Source organism: Podarcis raffonei, chromosome 5 (genome assembly GCF_027172205.1).
Source record: "Podarcis raffonei isolate rPodRaf1 chromosome 5, rPodRaf1.pri, whole genome shotgun sequence".
Lineage (NCBI taxonomy): Eukaryota > Metazoa > Chordata > Lepidosauria > Squamata > Lacertidae > Podarcis > Podarcis raffonei.
In genome coordinates, this window is record NC_070606.1 from 69,191,936 (window position 1) to 69,219,041 (window position 27,106).

The following is a 27,106-nucleotide window of genomic DNA, read 5'->3' on the forward strand; positions in this document are numbered from 1 at the left end:
CTGTTTTGCACTTTCCAAAGCAATATGTGAACTGAAATATAGCCTGCCTTCAAAATTTGCAAATATCTTCATTTTGTGACACAGTTCTAAGTAATGTATACAAAAATGCATATATTAGGGTATATTTTAGTGAAAAGCATATTTAAAATTGCATTGTATTAGGCAAAATCCTGTTTCAAAAATTTGTGTATTGGACAAATTTGCAGTAAAATGCTGGTAAATCTTCATTGGTCTTAAAAATAATAATCATGAACTGAATGAGAACTGGTATCTATGACATAGTCAAAGAATAATTTGCCAAACTGTTACTGGTTGATTCTAAATGGCCTTTGTCCAAATGCTTTTATATTTTCCATTAATTTCCCACTCAGAGCATGGTGCCTACTCAATATAGCTTCTTTTTTTATCTTTGGGAGTTCTTTGACTTAATACAACTGTGATTCATACTTTCCATATATTTACTAGACTATATTCTACCTAAAGGAAATGTGGAGAAATCCCCTTGAGATTGGAAAAATGAGAAACTGAAAATTGGGATATCTACCCAAACCAAAAGTAGAAACAGCAAGAGTGGTACATTTCCAGTACTTAGTCTAGGACGAGAACAGACTGCATCACAGGAGAATTGAACCTCTCAGCAGTTAGTGTTTGGGACAGTATTGCTATTGCCATCTCCTAAGTAGAGGAGTAGTGGACCAAAGCAAAGCAATCTGCCTATTCCTTTTACTAGTCACCACCAGCTGTCACTATATACAATCTTGCTCAAAGAGACTGTGTGATCAAACACAAACCCTTGTTACACAAGCTAAATTCAAGTGGTTGGTTTGATGTGTGGGAAGAACAGGCGACTGTGTTCTTTATTGCAAGGAAAACCATGAAAATAAAAAAGAATGTGCCATCTTTCAATTCATATTCCTTTAATTGAAGTGGCTTGAGTTTACTGGATTTTTTTTATTTCTTCTCCCTGACTAAAAAAGCCTACAGTCTTTATCATTGAAGTTAGATGGCTGTCACAGAAACCAGAAGCATGCTCAAATGTTTATAGGAGCTAAGTGGGGGAATAACTACTCCAGAACACTAATTTTAGCAGTGACCATTGCAGTATAAGTCATTGGGACTCACTTGCCCCTAAACATGTGTGCTTGTTTTGTTTTTTAATTTATTGGACTCTGATAGAAGCTTTTACTTTCAGATAACAGTTCAGATATCTTACTTGCAAAATTATAGCAAAAATCTGCAACAAAATGTTGTGAAGTAAGTAAGATAAAATGACTTCTAAGATATTACAGAGAAGCCTAGCTATTGTGTTTCAGGTATTGTTGCATATTCTACACCTCCACAAATGGTGTAGAGTCCAGGAGCAATGCCATATAACTCATTTGTATTTGGATTAGAGATTATTAGCATTTTACAGTGTTTGTAGTATCTGTTTTAATTACAAATATAAACACAAAATACAATTTTGTATGCCAGGCTACAAAATTTCTCATAATGCATCTTTTAATGAGTACATTTGTATCCTACTCCCCCCCCCTCCATCATGGGGCTCAAAGCAGTGTGCATGAGGTTTTCAGACAGTCTCCTATCCAGATACTAACTAAATGTAGACTTGCTTAGCTACAGCAATGTGGCTGTGTCATCTGCCTTCAGAACATGCCTTGAGATGTCCCACAGAAACTGTGTGGACCCCTGCAGCTAATCTTGCAACTTCTGCCTATTTTTGAAATCAAACTACAGTACTGATTCTAGCTGTCTTTCTGTCCTTCCCTCAAACTCTCTCATGGGTGTCCCATTTTCAAGGCTGGAGAGAGATGTCAGATGTTATAGGACATCAAGCTGCTTGTGTAGCTCCCTTGATTGTTCAACAAGTTTGTCAGGCAAAACTCTTCTGGTCCTCAAAAAAAGATATAGGTACCCTACAGATCTTATTGAAAAAGAAGATAAACTGACAAGTTAAGAAACAAACAAAAATATACATATTAGGTGATACTTGGGTATACATAGTTAGCTGTTTATATATTTACAATTTACTTAGAATAAACAATCCATGTACCAATATCCAATAAATTTTATTTTCCCCTAGACAAAACTATTGCTGAAATGACTTCTAGGCCATTTCCATTAAGGGAGGCGGGAGGATATTTACAATACTACCCAAAGCCATTGTCCCAGTCTCAAATGCATGGGGGTTTTTTTACATAAATATAGACTTCTATTTACTATTTCAGAGTGGTTTGCCACTGCTATCAAACTGAATTTCCTTGTCATAATGGTTACACTTTTCTCCAAGTCCTTGCACTTAACACATTCTCTAAGATGAATGGGTTTCTCTAGCATGTGTATGACAAGATCAAAGATAATTTACATGTCACCATGAGTGTATCCCAGAAAGCAACTGTCTAGTTCGATAAAGCCAGAAAGCTCTGGCAATGTTTCGCTACAAGAACAGGTAAATACTGGTTCTAAAACAACACCACACAGATTTTCCTACATGGGTTAATTACTTTCTTTGGAATCCTCCTCTAAACATTAGCTTAGTCTTCACAAAGATAACAAAAATCTTGCTATGACCCACGTGATGCCACCTTTCAAAAGCTACATTTCCCAATAAATAGTTTGCCCTTGTCAATTCATCCCAGTTTCTTTGTGCCCTAATCAGTGGGAGATTCAATATGGCACTGTTAAAGTTCCTTAGCTGTGCTAGCAGAATGGCTTGTGTAAGTTATTGTGGTTGTTTAAGCAACAGATTGTTTAGCCCCAATACTTCCTGTTGCACAACCTGCTGCACAGCCAATAGGCTTCTGCTAGCACAACTGTTGCACTGGATTTCGTATTGTGCAGCCATTATGAAACTATTAATTCATTGAATAAATGATGCTTTGGGTTGTTTGCTGTGAAGCCTAGTGGGTGATATTTAAATGGACACTTTTTCAAGATGAAATGGAGACATGGAAACCTAATGTAAAAATCAGCATATGAACTGTAGGCATTTGAGTGTCTAGGCCCCCTGTACTCATCCTCTGGAGACATTTAATATTCACCAGCAGCATTTACACTTACATGCTGTTTTTGGAAAGAGCTTTCTAATAGAAAAGGTTGGCCAGGAAGAAAATAAAAGAATGAAGAAATTGTATTTTTGCCTTTTTTCTGAAATAAAGTCTAAAAGCTCATGTATTTTTTTCCTAAAATATTCTTATATTCATGAGGAATGAGGCATTTAATCCACTCTAGGAGTGACAGAATGCCTTTGTGTTCTCACCTTCAGCTCACCTCCATGCAAAACTCATCAATCTCACACACAATGACTCATTTCACAAACAGAATAGTTACAGTTCTCATACGACTTCTGGGGCAGGTGAACAACATACATATTTTTAAGCTTAAAAATTCAATTTAAATTCTGGAGTCTAAGGAATTTCTGAAATGATAAGTCTGTATCACCTGTGCTGAGTTTCTTTTCAAAGGCCATTTCTATTCTTTGAATGTAAAACTGTCTGGAGAAGATACTGATGAAGCTGTCTTTTCAAATCTTGAGCATCATTTACCTCAGAAGTGGTAGTTTGTCTGGGGCATGGAGATGACAGGCAGCTTGTGTAGGATATTCTAATGGAATATATATATATATATATATATATATATATATATATATATATATATATTTCTCTCTCTCTCTTTGTCTGTTTGATCCATTCAACTGCTTGTCAGCTGCATAAAAGGAATAGTGCCAAATCTTGTTCACAAAGCTCTTTTGAAAAGGATTATTTGTAGTTTATAAAGCCTGATTCAATATGTTTTGCTCCTGCCCAATCATGATTATTTACATCTAATAATGGTCTTGCAATCGTGTCTTTGGCTGAAAAATTCCAATTAGTTTCAGACTTCCCCCATCCTTATGCTCCTGGCCACTTTTTTGGGACCCCACCCACAAAAAACAACAACCCAGTAGTTTTTTCCTTTGAAGCCAGTGTCACAGAATACCTCCTCTTCTAAGAATGTGTGGGGTATTTTCCTTCAGCCTCACTTTCTTAGTGGCTATCAGCTTACTGCCTATGCCCTTCTTTCCTTCAACTCCTTACGTTCCTGCTTCTCCTGAAACTAGGGGTTCACCAATACACACACAACTGTCCTATGTCCAAGAAACAAGCAAAAACTTAGGCTAAAGATAAAATGGTGCCATATTTGCTTGGACTTCTCCACATCACACATTTAAAAGCACAGGACATTTCCCAAACAATCCTGGGAACTGTAGTTTAAGTTAAATTTAAGAATCCTGGGAAGTGTAGTTCCCAGTTAAATATGCTGGGAATTGTAGCTATGTGAAGGATAAACTTTGGTTCCTAAGATTCTTGGGGGGGGGGGTCATGTGTTTCAAATGTATGGTGCAAATTTTACCTAACTTCAATAATCTGTTGAATCTTTGGTTATGTGACGCAAATTCCCACCCCACACTTCCAATTAAGGAAGCAGGCTTGCAGGTCATATGGCAAGAATCTCACACAGGCCTGAGACCCAATACATTTCCTGTTAGAAATTTATGTATTCATGTTACATTTATATACCACCTTTATCTCCCGAGGATCCCAAGGTTCTCCTCCTCCCTGTTTCATTTCATCCTCACAACATCCCTGTGAGGTAGGTTAGGCTAAGAGATGGTGACTGGCCCAAGGTCACCCAGTGAGCTTCATGGTTGAGTGGAAATTTGAACCCTGCTTTCCCAAGTCCCAGTCCAAGAGCCAGTGTGGTGTAGTGGTTAAGAGCGGTAGTCTCAAAATCTGGGGAACCGGGTTCGCGTCTCCGCTCCTCCACATGCAGCTGCTGGGTGACCTTGGGCCAGTCACACTTCTTTGAAGTCTCTCAGCCCCACTCACCTCACAGAGTGTTTGTTGTGGGGGAGGAAGGGAAAGGAGAATGTTAGCCGCTTTGAGACTCCTGAAAGGGAGTGAAAGGCGGGATATCAAATCCAAACTCTTCTTCCAACACTCTGAAGATTATGCCAAACTGGCTCTTCCACCACTTTCCCATCATAAGGTGAAACAAAAGAACCCAGTCTTTCTCAGCATGAAGTAGATATGTGCATAACCTTCACTGGATTTTCCTTCATCTTCTAGTGAAAGTACAGTGAAAATTTCTGTAGGATTCATGCAAAACATACAACACTTTGGTTGGCTAAGGCAGGGGAGGGGTCTTAGTGAGATGGCTGGGTGGCTTTTCCATGCCCCTCCCTCTAGTTTTACAATGTTAAACAAAAGCAATCCATTGCATATATTGTGCTGTAGTGGTTAAGAGCAGTAGACTCATAATCTGGTGAACCGGATTCGCGTCTCCGCTCCTCCACATGCAGCTGCTGGGTGACCTTGGGCTAGTCACACTTCTTTGAAGTCTCTCAGCCCCACTCACCTCACAGAGTGTTTGTTGTGGGGGAGGAAGGGAAAGGAGAATGTTAGCTGCTTTGAGACTCCTTAGGGTAGTGATAAAGCGCAATATCAAATCCAAACTCCTCCTCCTCCTCCTCTTCTTCTTCTTCTTCTTCTTCTTCTTCTTCTTCTTCTTCTTCCAAAACACAATGCACAGGGAGAAATGATATCTGACCCCACAGGCCTATTGGAGTTACTTTCCCAGAACAATTCTTAAGAGGTTTTTAAAGCAACCTGCCTTTGGCTGCTGAGTGCACTGGATTGCCTTTAGTTAACTTTAAAAAAGAAAGAAAAGAGACAAAAGATAGAATTCCTGGCCACCCCATCAAATAGTAAACATCCTCCCATCCCAAACTCTTTTGTCTCTCATCTGGGGAAATTCAGCAGGGTTGCATGTTCAAGTAAACACTAACAAAAACCCATCCCTGGTTCCACTCTACTTAATCCCTTGCTAGCACCTCCTCACAGAAATGCTTTCTGTCTAACCCAATCTTCCTCCATTGCCACCACCCAAAAGGCAAGTTCCCTGTTATCCCAGCAATCTCTGGTGTGAGAGCTCAGCCAGGAATCTCTTCTCAATACCAGCAATGAACCTATGCTTTGCATCCACAAATTTGCTGCTGACTCCGTCTTTCACCCACCCACTTTCTTCTTGACAGTTCTCAGTCTTATTCCAGTCACTGACACATGCAACTGTTGCTGCTGCTTCAAGTACATTACAATATAAGACGTTCTCTGGTGGCAGGCTCTGAAGCAGATTTACAGAGCATGTGACCTCTTGTGTAGTAGAGCAGAATGTTTGATCTGGGTGCTGTGGCTGAGAGGATAATGCTAAAGCCCTCCAGCTAAGGATCAAAGGAAAATTTTCCTAGCTGCTTGTGTTATTCGCTCTCTTGCAGTTAAATAAAAATGCAGAGCCTAAGCTAAACTGCATGTTTACCAACTTTTCACAACGGTGACATCTCAAAATTCTGCAGAGACAGGCTTAGCAATTGGAATTCTACGCCAATGCTGAAGATTTATGTTTGAGCAGTGTGGATGTGTTGTACTGCAAAGTCTAGAGGGGATTCAAAGCAAATGGGTTGCTTGGGGTACACCCTGCTGCATAATAAATACTGTAAATGCACTGAGTTAAGACAATGAGTTTATGTCATTAGGTGTGATGCTTATTTTAGTAAGCAGGCGAGCCCGTTATCATGGCTTCTCATTAAGAACAAAGCCACTTTAGATTTTCCTCACCTTCCACGCTGTTTGCATGAGCATGCAGAAATGTGCCAAATGCATTAAAGGAGACGAAATAGGATATAACAGCTCTCCCCCCAGTGTCACAAGACACTGCTATTTTCTGAAATGGACTCATTCATGATCATGGCCCCAAGGGGTAAAGTCACATGGTGGTGCCTATAAAGCAGCTATTAGTATTCAGGCAAGTCAGAGGTCTGTGCTTGCTATTGATATTACTCTGTTGTAAATGGAGTGTTATACTCTCTTCCATTACCATCTTGATCGTAAATAGTGGCTCAAAGTACAAAAAGTATTACTGGTTGCAATGTCACTGAGCTGTTGGGAACAAATAGCTTGAAAGGACAGCAAGGAGAATATTAGAAGCCGGGCCTTTGCTGATGGGCAGAACCTATGCAGCCCTGCCCACAAATTATTTGGACAGAAACGTCTTCGGGGGGGGGGGGCGTGCAGATGCTGCATTGACACAATTACTCATTACTGTCCTTGCAGTAAAGCTTTGGAGATATACTACTATAAGAGCAAGACATGTTTGGCTTTGTGATGACTGTAATAAGTGGAGCTTGATGTATGACAGGTGGCTCTCCACATGTTGCAGAACTAAAATCCCCATCAGCCCTAGTAAACGTGGCCAATGGTCAGGGATGGAGGGCAACGTGTGGAGGGCCAGAGCATCCCCACACCCGATGTATGATTATGCCTGGTTTAAGGATCTCCAGAGTTTTGAGGGTATAGGTTTTGCAGTAAGGATGTCCTCGATTGTCTTGCAGTAATTTAAATTGTCAAGTATTTGCTTTCATGCACAAGAAAGAGAAGACCAAGGATGTCTTCAAACACTTTTCGATCTCACAGCTGGCAAGTAAAAGAATATGTGATGTTTCTTTGCCACAGAGCACCTAAAATAATTACTTATTCAGCGTAGATTCCCTCTCATTCTCCATGGCTCTGCGTGTCATTGATAATAGTCTTTGCACTTCAGTTCACGTGGTATGGAAATTTGGTATAGGCTGGGGGTTTTCTTATCTAGTGGATCTTTAGCACAGAATTCTAGACTTGCTGATTTTGCAGCTTCCTTTTCATCTGAAGAGCAATTTTGCACTGATATTGTTCTATAATTTTCAATGCGTTTTGCCATGATTTAAATGCAGGAGTTCAAGGGAGACAAATCAGCCCCACTGCGCCAGTTATTTTATACAGTAGCCAGCAACTGGCATTGTATAGAAACTGTTTTATCAAAAAAAGTAAAAATACTGCAATTTATTTTCTCTGTATTTTTAACCTTAATTATACACTGCAGTACTTCAAAGAATTAAATACTGCAGGTGCATAGTGGGGAGAAAAAACATTAACAGTGGAAGAGAGAAGTAAAGGTAAAGGCAATTGTGAAAAGATATGTTGCCGGATAAGATCTGAAAAACAGATGGGAAGTCAACAAAGCAGAGAGAGAAGGGATGCTGTTATGCTCAGCAGGAGCTGAATAGGAGGTGTTTTTCATTTCAACAGTTAAAGAAGATAGTAGAAAGAGACTGGAGCTAGATAATCAAAGAGAGAATCTGATAAATAACGGAAAAAGCAAGGGCAGAACAGCATTAACTCATTAGATTGCCAGAATTCTTTTAGCAAAAGTATAGTCTCAAAGGATATATTTTCAGATGGTATGCTCTACAGTCTAGTAGCTTCTTCACATTAGTTCCATAGATTATTATGGGCTAATTTTAGCAAATGCCTGTAGTGCAGCCCCCAACCGGCACTGCAACTTATAGTGGTAAATTTTAGAAGGTAGAACAAGATACCCAAAGGATTTGTGTAAGAAGAAACAGGTATTTAAAATTAATGAATATCTTATGTAAACTCTTTTATTCTTCACAGCTTCTCTTTAATTCCAAACCCAAAACACAGTAACGCAGAACAAGAAGTTAAGGAACAATCAGTGACATGCTAGAACTCCCTGTCATGTCCTCACTCCCTTGTTCTCTTAGAATGGCAATGGTGCCCCACCTGAGAGGTGCTGGAATTGAGTTCCAGTGAATTCTGGCTGGAAAAAATCCCCGGCAACAATAATAATTGTACTGTTGGTCTTCTTCTGGGCTTTTAAGGATTTTATAAATGTATTCAAAATAATTAGGTTGTGATTTTTAGCAGTTCCATTATAATATTCTCCCCCTTTTAAAGCTCCTCCTCCTACTTGTTCTTCCTTTTTCTTCGTTTTAAATGAAAATCTAGGTGCAGGGTAGGGTAGGTAAATGAAGGAGAGCTATGTATGAATAGGAAAAACAACAAAGCATTCCAACTCCAAATTTCCAAGGGTCAAAAATGACATCAGTGGATCTGTTAAGTTTTCTATGCATTATGTATAAGGTCTGCACCATGCATTTAAAGCAGTATCATACCACTATAAACAATCTTGACTTTCTCCCCCAAAATTATGGGAACTGTAGTTTGTTAAAGGTGATATAAGTTGTTAGGAGGTTGATTATTAAACAACTCTGGGAACTGGGAGGGGGATAGGGGCCTTGGAACAACTCTCACCACCTGTATAAAACTGCAGCTCCAATAATTCTTTGGGAGAAGTCATGACTCTTTATAAAGTGGTATGATGCTGTATTAAACATATAGGTGAGGCCTAAGTGTGTGTGAAAATAATTTTATTTGTATGCCACCTTTCCACAGTTCAAACCTTGCTCAAGATGGCTTACAACATGTAAAAATACATAACTACAACATAACAAACGTAGTCATAAACAATAAAATAAGCATAAAAAATTACAAACTGAACATTTTCAAGATAAATTACACCAAAGCCTCGCACAAAGATACAAAAAAGCAGCAGAACCCCAACTCAGCCTCAGCTTTTGCAGCTGGAGTCAGTCAGGGCTCCACCCTCCCTGGTCAGGTGGAAAAGGCCTTCAAGGCAGAGGAGCAGGTCTTCCAGGACTCACAGCCAAGATGGTCTCTGGCCTTTTCAGCCTCAGCTTCTGCAGCTGGAGTCAATAATAAGAAAGGCAGCATGTCTGGGCTATCTGTTCTAGTGTTTGAATGAAGAGGTGGGTATGGGCAGAGCCTGTATCCTTTCCTATGCATGCCTGTTCTACACAGTGGATGAATGCCTAAAAGTTTTTGCAGCTGTTTTCCTAGCTGTTTATTAAGCCCAATTGCTGCATTCTGTTTCTAAAAGATAATGCAATTGGCATTTGATTATTGAGAGGGTATAATTACTATAAGAGTAAAATTTTAAGCGTGTGGGGGTGGTATTGACTTTTGAAATGCTTTTGCATTTTATTTTATTTTATTTTTAATGACAGAATATTTTTTCATTTGCTTGGACAAGTTTGATGTGGGAAATAACTTTGAAGTAAATCACAGTTGTGTATTAAAATGCATGTGTATGAACTGCCACAAGATCACTGATACTTTGCTTCAAAGGTCAAAAATGTTATCCTTTTGATGGCGTTGCAAGACTCTGCACATTAAAAACAGGTAGTAAGTATATTTTCTCTCCTTTCCTTCTCTTTAGATTTGTGATAAAGAATGGCACTACTATGTCGTAAATGTTGAATTCCCAGTAGTTACTTTGTATATGGATGGTACAACGTACGAACCTTACCTTGTAACGAACGACTGGCCTATTCATCCATCACACATAGCAATGCAACTTACTGTTGGCGCTTGTTGGCAAGGTAAGTAGAAGACTGAAATGTGTAAATTAAGATTTGAGGACATCTACTGTACAATAAAACCTCAGTAATATTAACCAAAAGCAAGGTCCTATCATGTGTGTATGTGTGTGGACTATGCTTCAGAACAACAACACTGAGCATAGTCTTTATGTGGTCTCAGAAATGCCAATGATTTCATTTGTGTGTTTTTTTAAAAAAAGAAACAGTTTCTGGAGATAAGGATATAGAGTTAGGACTCACCTATACAGCTGCAAATAAAATGTTTTAAATGTGTTGCAAAGTGCAATATACAAATATGTATATTGAAGGTGAGCGATGAAGGTGAGCGATGCCAAATTCAATGTATTTTTCAAAACTTCAAAGCATTTTCACAGCGTGTTTTTTTAAAAAAAATGTATGTAGATTCCACCCTAGAGATCTAAAGAGAGGGCTGCGCAGGAATACAATCATACCTCATGTTACGTCCGCTTCATGTAACGTTCTTTCATGTTATGTCCCGCGGTGACCCGGAAGTACTGGAAAGGGTTTCTTCCAGGTTGCACCGCTCACACATGAGCAGAAGCGCAAAATGACATCACATGCATGCGCAGAAGCGGCGAATCGCAACCCGCTCGTGCGCAATGCGCTGCTGTGGGTTGCGCTCTTTTCATGTTGCAAACAGGCCTCCGGAACAGATTCTGTTCGCAACCAGAGGTACCACTGTAGTAAAGTGTCATAGGGTTGCTCCAAATCCAGCTCCTTACTGCCTGACCAATAAAGCTCCTGGCCAAAAGTTTGGGGTTTTGTTTGTTCTTTTGGTTGATTTCAATGTTTTATTCTGAATGGCTTCATTTATATGTGTCACTTAGATATGCAAACGATTAAGCAGCATATAAATGTACTGAGTAAGCTAACTTTTTAAAAAGGAGCCCTATTCTCTGGTAGTGTCATCTAGTTTTCTGCCCTTTTGGGTGCCACTAAAGCAGCTGGTCTGAAGGAGCAACTAGAGGTCTATGGTACCCAGAGCCCAGCTAACTCAGTGGTATGTCAGGCGACCTGGGGAACCAGTAACGTGGCATATTGATTATAAACCTTCAAAACACCCACCTGCTCTTTGGTCAGAACAACATCTGCTCCCTACCTTGCCTGACTCCCTAGGTTCCTTATAAGACTGACTAGGCTCTCACCTGTAGTCTGCTTTTACAGTTTTGGTTACAACTATCCCTTTGAGCACCACCACCTGGAATCATTTTCTTTCCCACTAACCTGATGCCACTGCAGCTGTATGAACTGGCTGTCCATCAAAGCTGGCAAGAAAACAGACGTCTCCTTTTCCTTTATCTGGCATTATTTCCATAATTTGCTGCTTAATTGAGATTCAAGTACTTTAGGAAACGGGTCCTTTTCCGCTACGGCGAAGTGGGGACCCTTTAGAAATCACAGGCGGGAGAAGCCTGTGAACATGGGACTCGGCGGGCACTATTAGTGCCCCCCCCCAACCCGCAAAGGAACCCACTAACAGGCTCCGAAGCGACGAGGGGGAAGCAGCGCGGTGCTGTGAGTCAACCTGCTTTTTCCGTGGAGCGAAGCCGCATAGCTGTTACCGGAGAGCGCTGCCTTTTTCCTGGGACAATTTGGCATCTAAAAGCATCATCCGTGAGTACGTGAAATTGGAACAATTGGATTTTAAATAAGGATTGGCCGGTAGAGAGGAATTGGACTTAAATTTTACATAATTTGGTACTGAAACGGAAAGGTCCAAACAGGAAGTCAGCCTTCCGTTTTTTTTGTAGACTGAACAAAGCAAAGACAAAGCAAACTAGAGTCTTGAAAATCACTATTAGAAGATTGGATTTCACCATCTACATGGTTGGACCCCCCCTTCGGCAGGAGAAGGGGGAGTTTTTTCTTTGGACTGTTTAAGCCTGCAGAAATAAGTTTAAATTAAAGTAAACTTCCACCGTCCTAACCCTGGAGCGGGTGTCAGGACTGACGTTTGAAGCTCATTGACCAGAGACAGAAGTTTTGACAGTTAGTTAAAAGAAGAGAAACATTGTGATTCCACTGTTTCCTTTTGCATTTTAAAGGAACCAATTTGGACAAAGTATCTTAAAAAAGAAACTTTGTGGCTGGATATGTAATAGAAGTTTTCCCCCTAGAGGGAGGACGGGAAATTGTACTTGTTTTCAGGGAATTTCCAGCCGCTGCAGATTACAACCGTGGGAATTGACTGGTGTCCTTGAAGCATAATGTTTTCAGAAGCATTATTGTGCGTGTTTTACAAAACAAATGCCCTATTGGAAGAACTGCATGAGAGAACGAACTTGATGACTGACTTGGTTGGAAAACTTAAGCATGCAGTAGGAAAAGGAATGGAGCCTGCTCAGGAACCAAATCAGGAATTTGCTCTAACAGAACAGATGAAAGAAGAGGAGGAAGCTGAAGTTTGGGAGCCAGAGATGGAGCCAGAGATGGAGGAAGTTGCGGCCCAGCAGGAACATGAGCCTTTGGACTTGTCAATTGATCTTCAAAAAAATCAGACTTGGAAAGACAAAGTTTGGACTGATTTGGAAATGGGGGGTTGGATGGACCCCTCTGAGCAGGAATTTATGGACTTTCCGAGTCTGGAAATGGGCTGTGAGAGGTTTGGAGATATGGGGGCTCCCAAATTTGGAGGGTTTTTGAAGCATGATTGTAAATTTTATATGGAGTTTAATCTGGACTGTGGAAAAGGGGTTGATTTGTTGAGAAGGGTTAATAACATTATCAAATTGGAGTTCACACGAGAGAAAGGAGATTTAGAAGAAATATTGTGGAAGGGACAGGGAAGTGACTTAAGGGCCTCGGATATAAGGTTACCAGGTTAATGTGCTAGTTCAATGAGATAAAATGGACTGACAAAACCCGGGGCCAGGGGGAGGGGACGCTGGATGAAGATTGGATTGTTTTATGTTTTTTTTCCCTTTTATTAGGATTTGTTGTATATAATTGATGAACGTTAGAAAGATGTTTGAAAGGAAATTGTTTGGCTTTAGTATAAATATTTAAAGGATCAGGCAAGAGTATAATGGATATGAGAAGTTAGCAAAAATAAGCTTAAAGTACTTAATTTTAAGGTTTCTTTTTTACAAGATAAGATGAAAATAGATTAAGATAATGTAATGAAAGATTAAGTTAAGTTAAAGTGGGAAAGGATTTGCTGAATTAATAAATTAAATTGGAATACAAAAAAGGGAGAGGTGAGGAAGTCTGGGAAACAAGCTAATGAAAGATAAGTAAATTAAGATGGAATGTGTTTTTAATTATTTTTATTTTGTATCTTTTTTCTTTTTTCTCTTTTTTCTTTTTTTTACATTTTTGTAATACTTTGAAATCTCAATAAATATCTATTTTAAAAAAAAGAGATTCAAGTACTTTAACTTCCCTCCTTGCAAAAAGACTGAGCAATGTGCTGTGTTCATACAGTAATTTGGCCCAAAATGGATTTATAGTAGGGGGCATTTTGCAAACAGTGTGACAAAAATATTGGACATAACTTGAGCAAGAAAAGAAACATACTGTTTGTTGTTTTGATGTGGGGAAAGCTTTTGACTGCCTGGAAAGGGGTTGCCTCAAGGTTGTCTTTTTAACTTACTGCAAAAGAAGAATTTGGGAATGGACTACCTTTGGGAAGTCAGAGCTCGATGCTCTTAGTGAAGGTTAATAACTTCCAGTGTGGAAAATTTCAGATCAATTGTTGGAGCAGGTAGGAATGCCCACTTTCCCTTTGTGCTGTCAGTTGAGCTTTTAGCTGTGAGTGTGACAGTCCAAGGCAATGCAAAGGCCAAGGGAATCCAAATTGAGGGTAACTGTCATAAAATTAGCTTATTTGCTGATGGCATAGTTCTATATTTGACCAAACTGGAAACACCACCAGCAGCACTATAGGAACTAGTTATGTGCCTGTTGTAGAAATTCCTTATGTTCTGCTAACTTCACAAAATCTTAAATGTTTCTGGTCAGTATCCTTGCTCAGTGTCCGACACTGGGGTTGCGGCACTCATCTCGCTTTATTGGCTGAGGGAGCCGGCGTGCAGCTTCCGGGTCATGTGGCCAGCATGACTAAGCCGCTTCTGGCGTACCAGAGCAGCGCACAGAAACGCCGTTTACCTTCCCGCCAGAGCGGTTCCTATTTATCTACTTGCACTTTGACATGCTTTCGAACTGCTAGGTTGGCAGGAGCAGTGACCGAGCAACGGGAGCTCACCCCATTGCGGGGATTCGAACCGCTGACCTTCTGATCGGCAAGCCCTAGGCTCTGTGGTTTAGACCACAGTGCCACCCGCGTCCCATTTAAGGTCTCATTTAAAGGTCTTATTTAAAGAAAACCCAGTTTAAAGATGAAGAACAGTAAGCAGGGAGAGTGGGAGACTTGAGGTTGCACATCAACAGTTAGCAGCACCTAGCCAGCTGACAAAGCTAGCACACACGTCACTGATGTCTTTCCCACTATGGTCAGAGATAGTAGTGGCTGGTGATGCAGCATGGGTGGGGCTGCCTTGCCCTTCCACCTTCCCAGACCATGCTAGAGGAGAGGACCAATGCAACAGGGAGCATGGTGCAGGCACTGTGATGAAGCCAGTTCTTTGCTTCTAAATCCTAATGTGCCAAGCCCACCCCCTTCACAGTAACAGGCAACAATGTACAGAAACCAGGAAATCAATGAAGCCCCATTGTGCCCACAACACAAGCTGCTGCTGGTCAGATGTGGTTTGTGTTTTGTTTTATTTTTGTATGACAGTGATTGTTTCTAAATTTGCATAAAATATATATTAATATAAATTTATTCATATAAATTACCATGTGCAATATTTATGCAAATTTGTTTCCTCTTTTGGCGATGCCGATCCTCTTTTCTTTGGCAATGCGTAATATCCCCCCCCCCCCGCTAAAGTGGTAGTAAATTTAATCCTCTGCAGCCTTGTGGGATGGACTGGAGCCTGGCTCCTTTTGGTTCTTAGAAACTGCTTTATCAAGAGGTTGGTTTAAAAAGCTGGGGAAATAATTCTGAGGCGAGTTCTTTGAAGATGGAGGAGAGTCTGAGCAGACTGCAGAGAGGGAGAAAAAAACTATCAAGAGAAGGCAGAGGAGGAAAAGGAATCTGCAGCCTTCAATGGAGGCCGATCCATTAGGTCCCTTAGGCAGGCCCCACCTGCTTGTCTTCTGGCATCCAGTCCAGGAGATGACTCTGTGTGGCAGCTTCCTCATTCTCCATCTCAGTGTTGTTCTTGTAGCTCTTAGCAGGAAGGAGGATGCAAACAAAGCTAGAATTAGAATACAATCATACCTCAGGTTGAAGTAGCTTCGGGATTAACATTTTCGGGTTGCGCTCCATGATGACCCGGAAGTAACGGAGCGCATTACTTCTGGGTTTCACCGCTGGCGCATGCGCAGAAGCTCAAAATGAGTTCACGCGCATGCGCGGAAGCGCCAAATCGCGACCCGCGCCGACGTGTGTTGCGTTCGCTTCTGGATGCGAATGGGGCTCCGGAACGGATCCAGTTCGCATCCAGAGGTACTACTGTACCACAAATCTCAGAATTCCCTCCACAACAAGAAGTTGCTAGGAAGGAAAGCTGCATTACACAAGATTATCTACAAATGGATCAAGGATGCTTGGAAATACCCAGTGCTTTTTTTCTTAAAAAAAATGTTTAGGGGTACTCTCATTTTCCTACTCATATTGAAATACTGCCCCTCAATGAGGCCAAACTTAGATTCACAAAATGTTTAGGGGTATGCATATCCCTGCGTCCCCCCAGAACAAAAAGCACTGGAAATACCTATGGGTTGCATATTCCAATAACCAACTATCCAGGATTCTAAATCATAGAATTGTAGAGTTGGGAGGGACCCTGAGGGATCATTTAGTCTAACCCTCTGCAGTGCAGGAACATGCAGCTGTCCCATACGGAGCTCAAATCTGCAATTTTGGTGTTATCAGCACCCGCTCTAACCAACTGAGTAATAAGTTTAAAGGACAGCCAGGATTTTAAGAAAAAAACTTGCAGGTGCAAGGTACACGGAATGCATCATTGATGGCATTGGAGGAGCTGTGACGATGGTGATATTTCTGCAGCTGTTATATTATTTTCAGACCATCCCCATCTGCATTCCACCAAAAAACCACAGCACTGGCAGAAAGCACTAGATGATTTTGTACAGAAGGGGTTTTATAGAGTCCCTTCTGTGGCTATAAAATGCTTACCTAGCAAGGTGAGATCCAGGGTAATGGATTTACACTCATATCATAACACAGCCCATTTAAGGCCTGTTATGCATTACGTAAACTCTGCCAAGCAAAATAAATGGTTAGAATAAAAGATAGAACATTCCCATTCAGAACTGCAACTCCTAGGCAGGGATGAGGGCAAACTTAATTCAGTTTCCATTTAAAGGAAAGTCTATCTAGCTAATTCACACTTCTTGAAATAATACATAAACCGAAACACCGCCATCATTGAAGATGATTTTGCAATGTAGTTCTCCAGCCAAGTAATGGGTAGACAAAAATACATTTATTAGGATAAAGTATGGATAAAAAAGCATAGCTTACTGAAAGCAATGCATTACATTAGACAAAATTCCTTTGCAAAAATTTGCATTTTAGGAGAAATTTGTACTAAAATGCTAGTGAATTTTCATTAAAACTTTTTTTAAAAAATAACAACTCACTAGCTGATGTGCAATTATGGAGAATTGAACTTAAGATTCAAAAAAGGAAAAATTGAGAGCGACCAAACTTGATAGATTCACCTAACTCTAATCCTAGGCATATAACTTCATGTCTTTATAAGAAGTTAGGATTTTACAGGTGGAGTAGTAATTCATGATTATATGGCTATCTCTGTTATAACTGTGGCTGAAATTGTGTTCATCTCAGCATTGCTTATACTGTATTTGGTTGTTCTATGGATCTGTGATTTTAATAAACCTTAATGGTTCATCTCCCAGAGAACCTTGATTATGAAGGATCTTGGATCACAAAATGGGGATTAAGATTTGGCTCTCTGTTCCTCTGTACTAAACCTGCAGTTTCTAATTTAAAAGGCATTAGAGAAATGTTTCTTAATGTAATATCTCATTGGCACCAAATCCCACACCTACTGTTTCTCATGAGCAATCAGCATTCTAATTATTGCTTAAGTGCCACAAGGCAGGATCTCTCTCTCTCTCTCTCTCTCTCTCTCTCTCTCTCTCTCTCTCTCTCCACTACTGGTGATGAGATTCTGGAATGGAATTATAAGACATATCCCAAATGTTACAGGATCTCTCTCACCATTTGAGACTAGGGCACTTTTTCTGGGAATTCTGGATGGAGAGGGAATCTCCACAATTAGCTATGTTCATATCTTTCTCTTCTTGGTAGCAAGTAGAATTCAAATTGTGCTTAAATGGAAAGATAAGAATCCAACTCCACATTTTGGTTGTTTTTACACAGAATGGGAAGCACTTATCTTAGACAAGATATCTAATCAGTAAAAAGTAATATCCATTTATAAATTCAAAGAGTGGAATTCAGTGTCACACTATTACAAACATTCCATTTACACAAGCATTTCAGTTTCCCAAATGGAACATCACGTTCCCCTCTGCTCTGTTCTGGGGGTGCTCCTGACCCCCCTGAACCAATTTTGGTGTGTATAGAAGGGTGCACAGGGGGAGTTAGGGCAGAAAAGGCCCATTCCATAAACAGAAGACCTAACTGAGTTTGTTTGGTAAATTCTGTTGTAGGACATTTCTTTATTTACTCATATGAATTCTTTTACTTATCAGAAAAGTGCAAATACAAATGCCCATACAAGTTTTTGTCAGTCCTCGGTAAAAGCTGCCATTCTAACTAACTCAACCCCAGGCACCAACACAGATGGGTAGGATTGTGTTGTTATTACTTGTATCAGTTTTCTTCATTATGGGACACTGTATCGCACTATATCTTTGTTATATAAATGAAATCCACTAAATGCAAGGGGAGAGACTGTATTGTCTGTGTTCTGCTGCAGGAAAAACACCGACTTTCCTTTTTTTGCAACTATTGCTCATGGCTAACAGATATACAGTCTTGTTTCATTGATTTGACCACAAACAAAACAAAACAAAACAAAACAAAACACTGTTGGCATAATTCTATTCCCTAGTAAACAGAAAGTCAACAAGTTTTGGGATAGATCTTCGAATGAATCCTCACCACTGATGCCTTGAGATCCTACATGACTAAGACTGCATATGGCATCTCTTTGAACCACAAAGAAGAGCAAAGTTTCATGACAGGAAATTTTGGTTGTACAAAAAGTATTATTGGTAAAATGTAAGGAAAGTCTAATAAAGTCAGCAGTCGCATTCACACAATGCTTATATAGTAAATCTGGATCAAAGCATCATATAAATGTCATATTATTGCATTTCCAAACCTGACCTCCAAACTAAATGCCAACATTTCAAAGGACATTAATCTGTGATCACTATAGTACTATAAACTATAAATAAGTACTATAATAAACTATAGTACTGTTTATTATAACTATAGTACTAGTTATTATTTTCCATTTTGTTGTATTTCCAGAACAGAGTTCAAGTTCAAAGCTTAATCCTTTGCTTTAAAAGCAGGTCATCCTTTTTCACCCATGCTTATTTGCTCTTTCTCTCTTGTATGACCTTTTGTGCATTCATTGTTTTTCATAGTTTCTAAAAATAAATTAATAAAGCAGGCTGGACCCCTTGTAATTAGGATAACCAGCAGGAGAAGGACAGACAGTCCAACAGGTTAAAAACCTTCCAGATTTTGTAGGATTTATTAGGTTGCAGTTTCGTGAGAATCGAGATCAAAATCCATTCATGCCAAAAATAGTAATACTAGCAATAGGAGAAAATGTAGGAAAGAAAGACTAAAAAATCGGGATGAATTCTATTTAAAAATAAAAACAAAGGTCAAAGGAAATGTTTAATGTATTACTGCTAACTGTGAAGAAAAGTCTTTTTCCAAGATAAAGACATTTCATTTCTTGTCTGGAAAACAGGATTTGTTTCATGCTGGCTGCCTTCTTAACATGCCTTAGATCACAGGAGAAGCAGAGCACTCTTATGACTGATACATTTTAATTCTGTTTACCATAGGTGAGCTCACTAAAATAATGCTACTTATAAGTCTGTCTGTGTCTACCATCCTCTTTCACGAAAATATCATAAGCAAGACTGAGGGAACATATTAGTTCATAAGATATTGCTTCTTAACAGTCTTTCGGTATAACTTTTTAATTTGATAACATTCTTTATATTGTAAGATATACTGAAATGCTGGCAGCCGTTATAAGAACCAATCCTTATGGAACTTAATGTGCCATGTGCTTCCCAAACTGAAATACAGGACTGCCGATACTCCATTTGGAATCAACTGTGTACACAAAATGCAGTCCTCCTAAAGTTGTTCTCTTCCCACCCCTACACCCGTTGTTAAAAATGTAAGATAAGCCACACAGAGTGACCCACACTTATATCAAACTCTAGATTTGATGCACTAGTTAAATCCATACTTTGTGAGGCTACCTTAGAAGACTGGAAGTCTCAATCAGTGCCAAATGTGACTGCCTGGATGCTTGCACTGTCCAGAAGGCTAGAACAGGTGACATCAATTTTGCACCAGATGAATTGATTACCGTTGCATATCTGGACTCAGTTTAGAGTGATCATGTTAACCTTTAAAGCCCTTAACCATTTGGGTCATTATTTGCATGATTTTTTTTAATGTTATGTAGGTTATTGATACATTTGTTGTTTTAAATTGAGTTTTATTTTCCTTCACCCTAAGATTGTTGTAACGATGGATGGCTGAGCTATAAATATTTTAGTTATAAGCAGCTGCTTATAATATACTTTTCTATGTTGGTCCCAGGCACCAGCCAAACATGGTGAGTGCCACTCTGTTTGCTGTGGCTATTCCAAGAAACGGCAGAATTAGCCTGACAAGGATTTGATACCAAACTGTACATGGGGCAGGAGGTGGGGGTTTTTTTTGCTGATGCACAGTGACAGAAAATATTGTAGTAAGAGAGTTGTGTTGCATCCTGTGCACTGTGGCTTTCAAAAATACATTGCCCACAAGTATTTATTTTTAATTAGTAGAAGCTTCGTCAGGATCCGCTAATGTATAGCTGCTTTCATTAAGCTGCTTTTTTAGAACACAGTACTACTATCAGTGCCTGACCTCCCTACTCATGAGGTTGTAACCTCCATACAGATTTTATTTGAGTTTTATTTACAATGTGCTCCTGAAATAGAGCAGCTTATAGACCTTCTGTGGTAGTAATGTATGGTAATGCTTGTCTTGACCAGGTGAGTAGAAAAAATAAGGAATTACTGTATATGCCTTGTTTTCAGTTTATGAAAGGCAGACTTCTTGAATACACAAATTGACAGTGATAAAACTTTGTCGGATCATGTGTAACATCTCAAAAGGTCTCATAGAGCATTTGCATCAGTACCTGGTGTCTCAGTATTGATAGTGATAACCAATAGAATATAGTATGTTCCTCTTCTTTAATGTTTGCAGTTCTTTTCTGAGCTTTCAGACAGTAAAATCAGATTAAGTTTGATCATCACATTGTTATATTTAATAATAGCACTCCTTGGCAGCAGTCTTTTAGTTTTATAAGAGGCCATTGTGTTCTGATAACAGCTCATCTGCCAATGTGGCAAAGAACCTCTCTTACTAAATGATGACTTCAATAATGCCAAGGTTTAGATGCTCACTTTGGCTCTTTAGTTACCAACAATCATTTTGTGGCAAAGACAGGCAGAGAAGTAAGCAGGTTATATGAACTCTTTTCCCACAGACTTCATCAGAGTATCTTTGAAAAAAAAAGATAAAGTCTCAATTTCATAGTGTTCCCCTCAGGAACCAATCCTTTCTATATGTATAACTCTTTACCTCCTGTCACTATATCCATGACATGAGTTAATTACTGTCAAAAGGTTGCACTTCCATTTTCCATAGCTGAAAAGTCATTACTTCCAATACTGCAAAGCCATTTTGGTATCTTAAGAGTTGTGGTGAGGGATGAAGTAATTAACTTGTGTCATTTTCACAATGGAGTCAACACTGAGTAGCTCTTTCAGACAATGCCTCCTAACAAATTAAGTCACATTACCATATAAACAATGGAAGTAATTTTGCTGTTTTCTTCCCCTTCCTCTTTGTGTCCTGACAAACCATAATCCCATGTTTAAAACAACAACAAAACAGATTAGTGAATCATCCTCCTTTGCTTTTTCTGCCTAAAAGGCATGGTTGGTCATATAATCAAATTAATTAAAACACAACTTTATTTAGCATAATAGGTCCAATAGTGTTTTGTAGTAAGTGTTAATGCTTCTAAGGACTGCTAACTATATTTTCTGTTGCTCATTTCTGTCCTAAAATTATCACGTGACTACATGATACAGAACAATTTTAGTTCATACATATTTCAGACCATAACTCTATCTACTATAATCATAGTGTGTGCTTCTTTGTTTTTCCACTTCATATACACTGCAAAAAAGTACATGATGTGATAAACACTGTACACAACGTGGAAAAAATGTGTATATGAGCCTCAGATATTACCAACTTAGTGGGTAGGCTTCAGAAGACTAATATATTTTGCTCATACACAAAGAACACATGGGATTTGGGTATATTCTTGCAGGAGACAGAAACTCACACTGCAAGTCAGTGTCATCACCCATCTATTCAAGAAGGCCACACCAGGCTTCAGAAAGCATATCCTATTTGAATTTATAATTCCATGCTCTAATCACATACTTAATAGATGTATGTGTTATGTTGTCCTGAAAGTCATTATTTATTTATTTGACAATTGGCAACTTCATATTCAGAATTGCTCAGGATTTATAGGAATCCCCCCAAAAAAGTGCAGTTTCAAAGGTTCAGTCTACCATCTTGATTAAAAATGGTGTCCAACTGGATCCGAACACAGATGGCAACCTGCTCTTCGAACTCAGGAACAATTATGCAAAATGTGGTTATGTTATCTTAAGAAGCGTCCAAATACATAGAAAACAGATATACGGACAAACAGCTTCCCAAAATATAGATGTAGTAGATTTCAGTTGTATCACACATTGCCACATAAATGTACCCCAAGTGGCTTCCAACACAACATCAAAACATATAAATCAACACATCATTGCATAATAGTCTAGATGCCACTTCATTTCAAAACATAATACGTCAATTCATATAATTCATCATGTAAAAGTCTCTTCCCCCCCCCCCCCTTTGCTGGCCACTCATTACACTGAGGTAAGGGATGGGCACAGAAGGAGGGCCTCCATTTGAAATCTTAATGTGTGAAAAGGATGGTACAGGTGCAGGCCATTCAACAAATTATTTTTCATGAAGTTGCAAATAGAACCTGAGAATATGCATCTCATGTGAGATGGGTATTTTGTGTCAGAATGCAAGATATACTGTCCTTTCTTTGCTTATTTCAATACAGATTAGTCTTTCTTGTTCAATTAGGTTCTCCTAATTGAGGTATGGGTGTGCAGTTTATGCTCTGTTGTTCGCCAAGTAGAATTTATGTGCAGTACTAATTCCTTGGCATAGGGTGTGATTTTATTGTTTAAGAGACCCTTTGGAAATCGAAACTGGTGACATTTTTTGATACCTGAAACAGATTAAAATTCCGTTAGGAAAAATAACTAAAGTTTTATTTAACAATGTTTTTCTTTCCTTTCGAAAGCTGATATGGTACCATGAACCTAAGTGTTTATGGGTTTTCCATCATTGGTAATAAAAGGACAAAGTCATAAAGTATGAATGAAGCCTTTTGGCAGAAGTAGACTGTCCTCTCAGTTGTTCAAATTGTTAATTTTTTTCCTAGGAAGTTAAAATAAATAAGCCCATCTGTGTGTCATTTCAATGTTGACAACACTGTCACTCCCTTTTTATTGTTGTTGTAGCTGTCCTTGCAAGTAACTAAATGGTTGTGAAGTTTGGCTACATTTGGTTGGGCTCAGGTGGTGCATCAACACTATGGTTCATCATTAATTTTTATGATGCAGGTGGGTTTGTCTTCTCTGCTGGATCTATAAATAAGTTTCAATTGGACTGTCTCTTTTATTTATACTAGTTGTCTGGCTGAAGCTGCTCAGGTGGACCTAGAAGGTGCTGCCAATGGCAGACGTGACCAGTGTCTGTACTATAACCCCTTGAGAAGGATAGCTGTTCAGCTGGATGCTTATTTTTAAACCATAACGCTTCTGATGCATTTGTCAGTCCTGTGTACTTCTCTCTATTTGTGTCCCAAGGAGGGTGTTGGTTAGCTTTTGCAAGTGACACTTTAGGGGCTTGCATTTCTCTAACAATTTTAAAATACAGTTAATGCATCTTGTAAAATGGGAAATATTAAAATATCCGTTGGCCGTGTCTCTTTTGCTATTAGTATACACAAGTGTCTCTCTCTCTCTCTCTCTGTGGGTGTGGGTGGGTGGGTGGTTTGTTGTCAGTTATAGTCATTCTGACTCTCCCTCCTGGAAATGTGGCTTCTTCCTTAAAAGCAATAGTAGTTCATTGTTAATACGGAAATATACATCATATGGGTTAGTATCATAATGTGGTGCAGATGTAGAAAATATAAAACCAAGTAAAAATGTTCCGTGAAATGTTTGGTGGTAGTAATTGCAGGCTTGATGCATATTATAAGGTACCGAGTTTCATGAATCAGTAAGAGAATCAACCTCAGTATGCAATTATGATATTGATGAAATCAAACCAAAGCAGCCTATACCCCAATAAATCAATGTGCATGAAATCAATGTGCAAAATCCAATTGCTTCTGATTCACCCATACCTCACCCACTGGCATGACTGAAATCAGATGTTAATCTTGAATGGGTTTATTTCCTTAATTTACTCCATAATGAGTCTGTTTTTCTTTCCTCTATCAGCCACTCATTTCTATTTAGTTTTATATATCACAGGCAGTCATTACTAAGCAGCATAATGTCAGTTTATATAGAAGGTAAGCAAATTTGGTAGGAAGGCCATTTTGTTAATTTAACAGTAACTAATTGCATATTGCTTTATAAGAGATTTACTATTCCCAGTACCAGCAAGCAGCATAGATGGCCTTTTCATTTGGTTGGTGTTTTGTTTTTAAACAGCATGTTATTTTCAGGTTTCCTTCTTCATCTATAGAATCACAAATATCTTCTAAAATATAATAGAGTTTGATGCTTAGCTTTATGCTGCTTCTAAATTAAAATCGTAGAAGCAGCTTTTACATCACTTGCTGCAGGGCTGATGTTTTGTGGGCCATGTCTCCGACTAGAATGCATTTTCACATCAGACTCCCGTATGAAAACAGGAGTTTTTAATAATATAAATGGTGATATTTAGACTTTCTAATCCCACACATGAGGGAAATGAGTGTGCTAGCTCTACCTCCCTCTCTCATCATACCTGACATCTTCCACAAGTTGGAGGAATAACTTGGGAGGTGGGGAGTCTTTTCTTCCAGGGAAATTGCATGGGGAGTAGAACAGGATTGTCACTGCACACATTTACCTTCAGCTTGTGACAGATGATAGGGACAGGGATGGAGGGGGCAGAGCTAGTGCACATGCCCCCACTTTCCCTCATGCAATCTAATTGCATGGGAATTAGAATGTGCAAATAGGTCTGGAGCATTATAACCATAAATAGTAACAATGTACCAGCCATTTTCTATTTGGAATTCTGTTCGGGATTACAACAGCAGCTGGATTGTCAGTTGTCTCAGACATTTAAAGATTGTGTTGGAAATATTGATAGCCATAAATAAAAATGTATCTATGAATTATTATCAGCTATGTGCTTCTTTTTTTTAATAGGAGGTGAAGTCTCTAAACCCAGATTTGCTCAGTTTTTCCATGGCAGCCTTGCCAGCCTAACCATCCGACCAGGCAAAATTGAGAGTCAGAAAGTGATTTCCTGTTTGCAAGCCTGCAAGGAAGGTTTGGATATTAACTCCCTGGAGAGTCTTGGCCAAGGACTAAAGGTGAGGGATGAACTGACATCATTTTTGATAACATTTAAAGCTGATTTATGAAGTGAAGAGCACAAGGTAGAGTACAAATGTATTCCCAGAAGCCATCTAATATGCCATGAAGTCATGCAAGGAAGCAGCTGAGCAGAAGAGGAGCTATGTGGCGCTGAATGCTTCCATTTTTGCCTTTATAAACCTATAGGTACCAAGTGCCATGGGTGTTTCATAACCCTTCGGCTTTTCAGCGTTCAGTTCTGCTCATGGTATGTTTGAGACATTCTATAGAAACATGCACGTTCTCCAGGAGATACAGCACACATATCATCAGGCTTGTGCTACAGTTACTGTAGCACCTTGAAGATGACGACCATTAGAGCAGGGATGGGTAACTGGATGGAGGAGGCAAATGGGATCAACAATTCAACTACCACAACCCCATGGGCCACTTGGACAGGTGCGCAACCCCGCCCACCTGCCAGTCACCTGACATTACCACCAAATGTGATTTCTCCCCCTCTTGATTTTACTATTTTATCATTTGTAAATGACTTTGATGAGTCTTTTAATGACCGAGCAGTGTACACATTTTATGAAATAAATAATAAAATAAAAAATAAACTTTCCCTTCATCATCAACACTTTTTTGTATGCCCCTTTTCCACACAAAAATTACTCTCAGTGTAGCTTACAAAGATACATCACAAAATCCACAATTGCAAGTATAATTTCATAGTAACAGCAATAATAAACAAAGCTACATTGTGTTGCATGCAACGGCATACAACGTCCCCCCTCCCCCAAAAAAATCAGTATTATAAATGTAGCAACATTACACCTCCTAGCAGTGGCAAAAATAACAAGGGAGTTTGAACTGTTTGTCCTTGGTCCTAGATTGGGTGTGGGAAACAATAGACCCTCCAGATGTTGCTGAACTACAACTCCCATCAGTCCCAGTAAGTATTGCCAATGGCCAGGGATTTTTGGGTACAGTGGTACCTCGGGATGCGAACGGGATCCGTTCCAGAGCCCCGTTTGCATCCCAAACGGAACGCAAGACGCGTCAGCGCGTCCGCAGGTCGTGTTTCGCTGCTTCCGCGCATGCGTGTGATGTCATTTTGAGCGTCTGTGCATGCGCGAGTGGCGAAACCTGGAAGTAACGCACTCTGTTACTTTCGGGTTGCTGCGGAGCGCAACTCGAACGCGTTCAACCCGAAGCACATTCAACTTGAGGTATGACTGTATTGTAATCCAGCAACAAATGGAGGGTCAAAGGTTCTCCACACCTGTCCTAGATGTCCTACCCACTGTTGCTATGTCTGCTACAAATTAGGCAATGATCAAGTTAATCTGATCAAGCATCTAGTCCTCAGCTTTCACAAAGAATCCACTGCCCTGTTAGCATCGCCATTCAGGCAGTAACTCCTCACATGGTGTTACTCACAGTTTCTCTCCTGCAGCAGCTTCTTCTTACACAACTACAAATTCAGGGGATGGTATAGCTGGAAACACCTCTGTGCCTCTCCATCTTGCATTGAAACTGCAAACAAAAGATAATTCTTTGGATCCCTGGCTTGAATTCAAGCTGTCCCTGCAATGGAAGATTATTTACTCCTTGAGCTTGAATTCAAGACCAGGATGCAAAAGAAGAATAAGGAACACTTTATAATTTAGTTTACGTGTTGCATTTATGTTCCTCCTTTTCTACAAGGTGGGGTACATGGTTCAC

The 27,106-nt window shown here is 39.5% G+C and overlaps 1 protein-coding gene across 1 annotated transcript in view; it reads left to right on the forward strand.

Annotated features, from left to right (window-relative positions):
- The window catches only part of CLSTN2 (calsyntenin 2), a 339,735-nt gene that overhangs the window by 295,225 nt on the left and 17,404 nt on the right, over nt 1-27,106 (forward strand). The window contains exons 9-10 of the mRNA XM_053389993.1: nt 10,171-10,333; nt 25,226-25,392. Of these exons, the coding sequence (XP_053245968.1) occupies nt 10,171-10,333; nt 25,226-25,392 (330 nt within the window). The remainder of the gene's footprint in view (nt 1-10,170; nt 10,334-25,225; nt 25,393-27,106) is intronic.